At 59.9% G+C, this 8688-nt stretch overlaps 1 protein-coding gene across 3 annotated transcripts; it reads right to left on the bottom strand.

The window, feature by feature from the left end:
• Nucleotides 1-537: 537 nt before the first annotated feature.
• Nucleotides 538-8082, bottom strand: PLIN5 (perilipin 5). 3 transcript variants are annotated; one of them, XM_036849181.1, is made up of 8 exons: nt 7998-8082; nt 7150-7214; nt 6128-6323; nt 5126-5208; nt 4573-4753; nt 3468-3667; nt 1811-1924; nt 538-1588 (listed from the first exon to the last, which is right to left on the bottom strand). In XM_036849181.1, the coding sequence occupies exons 2-8, from the start codon at nt 7207-7209 to the stop codon at nt 1058-1060; spliced, it is 1365 nt and encodes a 454-aa protein (XP_036705076.1). In that variant the 5' UTR covers nt 7210-7214; nt 7998-8082; the 3' UTR covers nt 538-1057. The 3 variants fall into 3 exon arrangements, with proteins under 3 accessions (XP_036705076.1, XP_036705075.1, XP_036705077.1); XM_036849180.1 differs by having other exon boundaries at nt 7150-7231; nt 7998-8076; XM_036849182.1 differs by having other exon boundaries at nt 7150-7211; nt 7998-8076.
• Nucleotides 8083-8688: the final 606 nt, after the last annotated feature.

Genomic DNA, 8688 nt, shown 5'->3' with positions numbered 1-8688 from the left:
TGGGACTCCCAGAGCCACCCATGGACCAGATCCCAAGGAAGGCAGGGAACACCCTGACCTCACCACATCAGACCGTGCTTTCCCAACACCCTGCCTGGCCACAGGGGAGTTTGAGGGACAGCCAAGAACACGGTCAGAGGACGGGGGGCCCCCACGAGACTGGCCTGTGCCCCTTACCCTGCGTTTGTCTCCCCCATCCTGACCAGTGCAGCCAGAGAAGCCACAGCAAGCTCAGCTCCTACAGGTCCAGGGAGGAGGGCATAGGAGGAGCTGCTCCCTCTGAGCCCCCTCCTCTCGATCCCGCTCCTTGCGGTTTCCAAGAAATTCATTAAAGTATGAACAGCTTCCATTCCAGGAACCTACATCCGAATGCTTAACCCGGGTGGGTGGGGCACTAACGGGGAACTCCAGACAAGATGTCAAGCTGGTCAGGGAGGCGTCACTCCTTTCAAATTTCGAACCCTGGCTTGTGCCATACAGTTGCACACCTCTGAGGCCCCCAGCACCCCGACACTGAGACCCACCTCGGCTGGAACAGAGGCCACTGGCCTTTGGACAACATGAAGCACCTTTATTCTGGAGAGCAAAACCCCAAACAGCAAAGCAAGTGGGTGTGGCAGGTCCAGCTGTTGAAGCATCTTTGGGGACCCCTCAGTCCGGGATAGACAAGCTGGGGGAGGAAGGGGACACTCACTTTTCAAAACCCCAAACAGAAGCGTGTGCTTCTATCTGGGCAAAACATGCGACTCTCTGGGGAGTTTTGATCAGCTTCTTGGGGTGGGGCAATGCGGGACCACAGCCAGTGAACGCAGCTTGGGGCTAGTCAGACCTGAATTAGGTTCAAGTCCTCATATGTCCAAGGGAAAGACTGGGGATGGTCTAATATCAGTGAAGCTGGTCTAGGATTCAGAGTTAGGTCCCCAGCCCCCAACTCCGTGCCTGGGCCAAGGCCAAGGCATCGGCTAGTAATGCTGATGCACGGCCGCTAGGGGGCAGCAGGGATCTCGGGGTGCAGGACGGCCTCCAGCTGCTTTCGCGGTCCCACGGCCCCATCGGGTCAGAAGTCCAGTTCTGGCATCAGGGTGTGCTTGCGGCGGCTGGGGGACTTAGGCTCCTCCTCGGGAATGTCCCCGGGGAGGCCCATCCCGTCCCCGTACTGGGCCTGCCAGGCTCTCTGCTGGGCCGGCCAGTTCAGGTGCGCCCAGCGGGGGTCGGGCCCCCCCACGACCTCGTCCACCAGGGCCTCCAGGTCGGGCGGGGGCCCGGGCCGCTCCACGAGGATGGGCGCGAAGGGCCCGACCAGCCAGGGCAGGGGCACGGCCTGCACCACCAGCTCCAGCAGCTCTTCCACGCACATCTGGGCCCGGGCCACGCGGCCCCGGCCCTCGGCCAGCACGGCCGCCGGCACGTCCTCGAAGCAGCTGGCGTCGGCGAAGGCGGCCTGCAGGGCGTCCACACTGCGCCGCACCTCGGCCACCTTTTCCTGGGCGCTGGGGGGCAGGCCCCGCACGCTGGTCTCCAGCGCGTCCACGGTGCTCTGCAGCTCCCGCATCAGGCTTCGGGACAGCACCAGGGTCTCCAGCTCCGCCTGCGGGGGAGGGGAGGGGAGGGGAGGGGAGGGGAGGGGCCTGGGTGTCCCGGATGGACCCCCGCCAGGACCCCCGCCCTGCCTCAGTTTCCCCATGGACTCTCGAACCAGCTGACCTCAGTACTTGGTTGGAGCCGGCTGGAGCCCCAGCCCCTGGCAACCCCTGTCAGATCCAGAACCCCCCCACGCCCCCCCCAGCCCCCCTCCTCCACGCCATCTTACCTGACTGCGGCAGCTGTTCTCTGGGGAGTGCTGGCTCCAGCCCTCCCACAGCTCATGCACCTTCCCCGGGCAGGCTGGGGTGATGGGCATCACCCCGCACTGCATGTGGTCAATCTGTGGGGACAGGGACCATAGTAGTCAGAACTGGAGGATTTGGAATGTTGGGGGGACCAGGACCCCAGCCTGGATCTGGCCTCAATAGGCATTTCCGGAACATCCACTGTATGCAAACCTTCCGCGCCTACGGATCCAGCCTGGCCGATCTGCCCATTTTCTCCCCTGCCCGTGGTCAGACCTGAGACCTGTGGTTCCCCTGAAACTCAGACTCACTGCCAGGTTTTGCCCATGCTTGTGCCTCTGCTAGGAACACTCTTCTCTCCATCCCATCCCCCTGCCTGGTTCACTTCAGTTCAAGTCTCACTGTAGACGTCACCCACTCCAAGAAGCCTCCCTTCCCCGGCTCCTGGCTGGGTGGATCCCTCCCTCCGGGTCCCACAGAACCCAGCATGCTCTCCCATCATGACCCTAGTCCCCCTACTGGCCTGTGAGTGTCCTGAGGGGGCCACTGTGCCTTCAGTGCCCAGGACAGGGCAGGTATTAGAAGATTAATAGAAATAAACTGTGATCCACACAGTAGAACACAGTCTGCCCTCTGTATCCGCGGGTTCTGCATCTGTGGATTCAACCAAGGTTCGCAGTTGGTTGAATCCGTGGATGCAGAACCGGTGGGTACAGAGGGCAAACTGTACTGCGCCATTTTACAGAAGTGACTTGAGCATCCTCGGATTTTGGTATCCGTGGGGGGTCCTGGAACCAATCCCTCGCAGATACTGAGCGATGACTGTTATTCAGCCTTAAAAAGGGAGGAAATTCTGAAACACGCTACAACATGGATGAACCTTGAGGACACTCTGCTCAGTGAAATTAGCCCACTCCGGTGCTCACAGGTGCCCTCTGGTGGCTGCTTCAGGAAGGACAGACTGTGGGGTCCAGGATGGGAAACCAGGACCAGGTTGAGCAATCACGGGGGCTGGACCCAGGTGGAGCAAGAGAAAGGAGGAGGTGTGGGCGGGTTCTGGGTAGACTTTGAAGGCAGAGCCAACAGTACTGGCTGATATGTCGGATGTGGGAGAGGAGGAGAAGAGGGAAGTTGAGGGTGACTCCCAGGTTTTGGCCTGAGGCCCTGGAAGGACAGGGCTGTCATCAGTTGAGATGGGGAGAGGGATGCAGGAGGAGCAGGTTGGGGGCGTCTGAACTCATCAAACCCAGAAAACAGGAGCTGTTATGTTCCTTTGGAGCAGGGAGCGATGCACAACGGGGAAAGAAGCTGGGTTATCAGCTAGAACCTAAAGGCTGGGAAGATTGTGATTGGTGATGGGAGAGCCCGGGAAGAGGTACCTTCACTCTCTTCCCATCCATCTTAACCGCCTATAACTTCCCCTCCTCCACAAAACCTCTTCCTGCCTCCCCAGGCTGAGCCTTGACCCCCACTGAATGCCTCCAGCCCCGGGTCCCTCCTCTGCCCCAGCCCTGCACATACACGGTTCCGCCTCCCCCTTTCAGACTAGCAGGGGACCAGGTAGTCCGCGGGCACTCAATCCACGCATGCTGGCCTGCATCACGAGGTGGGAAAGGGGGGCAGGCAGAGGGCTCTCACCAGCTCCAGAGTCTCCTGCAACTGGGCCAGTGTGTCCTGGGCGTGGTGTTTCCTCCGCCTCAGTTTCCCCAGAGAGTGCTCATATGCCAGGTGGCGGAGCCGCGCCGACAGGGAACCCAGGCGTACAAAGTAGCCCTGCTGTCTCCGCTGCTCTTCCACAGAGCCCACTTCCGGGCCCTCAACCTCCGCTGCCAGCGCCGCTGGAGGATGGGATGGGGAGGGGAGTCAGCGTGCCCACGCCCTCTGCTTCTGGGTGGACACGCCCATGGGCTCTCCCACAGCTTGTATATTTCCCCTCTACAATATCAATTCATGCGACCATCCCCAAGCCCTCCGATGTAGGCACTATTATTAGCTCTATTTACAGATGAGGAAACCCAAGGTAAATAGAGGTGAAGTCCCACGGGGTGCAAGAGGCTGACCCGGGATTCGAACCCAGGCACTCGTAACCACTTTACTGACTGCCTCGGTTCGAATCCCGGGTCTCTTTACCTCGATTTTCCTCATCTGTGAATGGAGCTTATAATAATGAAAGAGTTGCTTACAAGTGTTTGGCCCACAGAAGGTGCTTCAAAAATGGCTCACAACCTTTCTGCGAAGGAGGGGGCACGCCCCATGTTCCTCTAGTGCCATAAAGCAGGGTTTGGAAGTCAGATTGTCTCCAGGGTCAACGGACCAGATGTAGAACACTGGAGAATGGTGGGGTTTAAGGGAACCACGTAAAGGGGAGGACGCCATTCAACCCAAACGTCTGATTTTCCAAGGCAAGTTAGAAATCAGGATTTGTAGGGCAAAACCTGATTTTTAAATGCATGTGATGAATTAAACCATTTTAAAGGCATTGCACAGGCCAAATACTACAGTATGGGGGGCCAGCAGCTGGAGGCCGTGGCCCTCAAGTCTATAAGCCCCATATACTCTTGGGGCTCTGGGTAGTCAGATTTCTAGTAGGATGCGGGTTGGGGGAGGTCAGGCCTGGGCTGGAGCTCCATGTTCCCTACTGATCTGCTATGTGGCCTTGGGTGAGGCCGGGACCTCTCTGATCCGTCACCGCCAGGGATGGGTAGGAGGATTCAGGGGCGAGCGGGGAGGGCTCTGGCCTTACCAAGCTCCTCCTCAGTCATGGGCAGGAAGTGGTCTACCAGCTCCTCTGACTTGCCCAGCACGACGTCCACGGCGTGGCTCATGGATCGCTTCAGCTCCACGCTCCAGCGGCGGCCTTGCCGAGCCAGGCCCACCACGCCTGTCACGCCACTGGCCACTGCGTCCTTGGCCGAGTTCACCACCTGGCGGAAGGGGCCCAGCTCCAGTTGCTGTAGGTCTCCGGCTCCCTTCCCCTGCCCCCAGCTCCCTGGGGCCGCGGGGCAAGGACCCCTGGCCCCTGTTTGGCTCTGGGCCACAATTTCCCCTCTTACAAAGTGGAGGAAAATCAAATCTCTTCCTCATGGGGTTGCTGAAGGGATTCCCAGCACCAGCTGGCACATATTATGTGCTCAGTAAACACGGCTGTCAATGATTTTCATCTGGCTGCTGTTTTGTTCCAGTTGACCAAAGCCTGACTGGGTCCTGGAGTCCAGCTGACCCAGGTGTTTAGGCTGTGTTTCTCACTGCCACCTCCACCCCCTACAGCTTCCCCACAATCTGGTGGTGCTGGGTACCGTCTCTGAAGGTTGCTGGAGAAAGGGCAGCTTCTCCCCCAGCTTGTCCAGGCCCCTGCAGGCGAGATCGTTCACTGTGGCCACTGGAGACAGAGAGGCAGCGAGCGAGAATTGGGGAGATGTCGAGGGAGAGAGGGACACAGGGACATAGAGAGAGGGGATGCTGGAGGGAGAGGCAGAGAAAAAAGGAGACACACACACATACGGAGGGAAAGACAGAGGGGGCACCTGGCTGGCCCCCTGCAAGGGGCCGGGACCCTGAGCGTGTGGGTGAGCCACCAGGCTGGACCCTGCCTCTCTGCCCTTCCCGCCTCTGCCCTGCCACCGCTGCTGCCAGCACCAAGGTGACTCCTCACCCATGTCCAGCTCAGACGCCCCAGCGAGCAGGCTCAAGGTCACACAAGCCGGCTGAGAAGGAGGCGGGCAAGGCCCTGGGCTGGGACCCTCAGGTGATCCCCTTCCTTGGTCAGATGCGAGGCCAAGGGTCTCTCTGTCCCCCAACCCCACTGCCAGGTTGGACCCCCTGAGCTGGTCACAGGCTCAGGACGGGTGGAGGAAGGGGCAGACAGGGGAGGGAGATTGGACAGGCAAAGGGACTCAAGGCACATCAGGCTAGCCAAAGGGAGGAGGACAGTGAGACAAGATGGGGACAAAAGGAGGGGGGCCCCAAGGAAACAGCTAAGGGCAGACGGGCAGGTGATCAAACTACAGAGGGACAAATAAGCAGAGACAGAGGGCAGAAGGGATGCAGGTAGAATGGGGGATGGGACAGGCAGAGAATGGAGGGTGAGATGGCACAGGCAGAAGGACCAAGAGAGGGGATGACACAGATGGATGGGGGACAGGCCGGTGGACAGAGTAAAGGCACGCAGCATAGGTGAGACTGCAGAGGGACACCCGTCTCAGGGGGTCCACTGCAGCACCTGTCATGCAGATGGAGCATGAGAGGGTGGGGCAGTGGGACAAACCACAGGACCCAGGACTCTGGCCAGGGGGACTCACGCTGGGGCTGCAGGTGGCTCAGCAGCGGCTGGGCGTGGTCCAGGGCACGCGTGGTCAGGCCGCACACGCAGTGCTCAGCCAGGCGGCAGGCGGAGCCCAGCAGCGGGTGCCTGTCCTTGGCGGCGCTGTAAGCATCGGAGACCGCGGTGCACGTGGCCCTGACCAGGGGCAGGGCCGCCACACGCTGCACCACGTTCTGCAGGAAGGGGTGGCATCAGAGGGATCCCAGGTGGAGGTGGGGGGCTCAGCCACATGCTAGAGAGCCCATTCACCCTCTCTGGGCCGGGACGAGGGGCAGGTGAGAGGGGTGGGGGGGGGAAGTGTATTGAGCGCAGCTGCGTGCAGGCAATGGACACCCACGCCGAGGTGCGCCTAGAGCTCCTGTTCTCAACAGCATACACAGAGCGGGACCGGTTCTGAAAGACTCAAGTCTCCTTGAGGGAAGAGCCATTAGTGTCTGGTCATTAAGGGCACAGCCTCTGGAGCAAGACCACCTGCGTTCAGTTCTGGTTCTCCACTTTCAAGCTGTGTGAGTTTGGGCAAGTGTGTGAACTGCTCTGTGCCTCAGTCTCCCTATCTGTAAAATGGGTTTCTAGGGCTGTGATGGGGATTCAAGGAGTACAATATGTGAAGCGCTTGGAACAGTGAATGATGCAGAGTATAGGCTGTGATTGCTGCTATTATTATTGTTGTTGTTGTTAAGAGTGCCATGATGGTGGACACAGAAACAGAGAGATACAGGTAGAGACCCAGAGATGGGAGTGGGAGAGAGCTGGGCAGAGGCCAGGTAAGCTGGCTGAGAGTGTCTGGAGAGACACATCCCAGAGACACACCCTTCCCTGGGCCTCACTTTGCCCCTCTGGGAAATGGGTAGAATGTGCCTCCCCCAACCATGCTCCAAAATGCCCTCAGAGTAAGGTGCTCGAAGCAAGGGCAGGGGGACCCAGTCTGAAACTGTCCCAGGAGGGACTGCCCCCCCACCTCCTCCCGTGCTGAGCTCCATGGGAGGTGAAGCCCCTTACCTGCTGGTCCTGCTCCCACAAGCTGGGTCTGGGGGCCTGAGCCGCCTCGTCTTCTGACATGCCTACTGCAAACAGGGTCACCCTGGGGGCAGGACAGAGTGACGGGTCCCTGCACGCCAGCCCTCCCGGCTCCCGCCCAGGCCCTGGGTTCTGTCTGGCTGGGCTTGGTGACCCGGGCAAGTCTCCTTCCCTCTTGGGGCCTCAGTTTCCTCATCTGCAAAATGAGGTAATGATAATGCCTACCTCAGAGCGCCCTGGGCAGGGACAATGCATGCACAGGGCTCTGTACACAGCAGGTGCATAGTAGAGAACCTCTGACAAAGTGGAGGCCCTGCAGTGATTCAAAGCATGGGCTCTGGGCAGAGAGACACCTGAGTTCGAGTCTTGCCATTACCTGCTGTGTGACTTTGGGCAAATGCCTTCACCTGTGTGGGCTGTTGCCTCCGCTGCAGTTAGGGAAGATCCCTGTTGCCCTGGCCCGGGATGGAACCGAGCAAGCCGCAGAACCCCAGTAAACCCACAGTCCAGTTTGACACACAGGGAAACTGAAGCACACAGCAGGTCCATGGTGGGCCCAAGGTCACTCAGCTAAGTAGACTCAGAGCGGGACTTCGACCTCAGACTCCCCGCCTGCAGTTCTTCCCCCGTCCTCACCCAGCGCCCTCAGAACCCTAGTCCTCTCCCAACTGGGTCCTGAGCTTTTGCCAACTGGACCAAGGGTCTCAGCCACCTGCTCCGGCCTGTCACACCACTCCTCTCCCCAAGCCGCTGGACTCTCGCCCTCCCACCCACCCACCGCGCCCCTGGGCCTGCTGGGCACTCCTGGACGCCGCCCGCGAGGCACTCACCCGGGCGCGTTCAGCCTCAGCCCCCAGGTACTGCGACAGACCCCACACTTAAACTCCAACCTCCGACGCCAGCCTTCCCCGCCCGCCTTATAGTGATTTGGGGGCGGGACCTTCGGGGACCGACCAATAGGGAGAGGCCTGAGGGGGGAGTGCCCGGGGCGGGGCTCCGGGCCCCCTCGCCCTACCCAGGGGCTCCCAGAGCGCCCTGCGGTTGCTATAGCAACTTGGGGACGCTGTATGCCAAGGATTGAGCTACTTTCCTTGGCTAAGTTTGGCCACCTGTCACCCTCACTGCTGTTGCCGCAGAGACGGTGGAGGGCGATCACAGCCCCCCCCACCGCTTCGCCCAGTGACCTTGGGCAAGTCCTCAAGGTCTTTCTTTTTACTTTTTAAAATCTGCCGCTTAACTAAGCCGGAAGACAGGCCAGCCCATTCACTTGGATCCCCATTTTACAGATGAGCAAAATGAGGATCAGAATACTTAAACCGCTTGCCCTGGGTCGCCTAGGACTGAGGAATCTGATTCAAACCCAGCTCTGCCAGATTGCAGAACCCTGGCTTTCATCACCACACCTGGAATGACCACCAACGTGGGCATGACCCTCCTTCCAGGGAGCTGCAAAAACCGAGCATGCCCCAAACATCCCAGGGTCCCCCCAGTCTGACCTCGACCCCCATCACGCCCAACATT

The sequence above is a fragment of the Balaenoptera musculus genome, chromosome 3, assembly GCF_009873245.2.
Source record: "Balaenoptera musculus isolate JJ_BM4_2016_0621 chromosome 3, mBalMus1.pri.v3, whole genome shotgun sequence".
Classification (NCBI taxonomy): Eukaryota; Metazoa; Chordata; class Mammalia; order Artiodactyla; family Balaenopteridae; genus Balaenoptera; species Balaenoptera musculus.
This window is presented reverse-complemented; position numbering and strand designations above follow the sequence as displayed.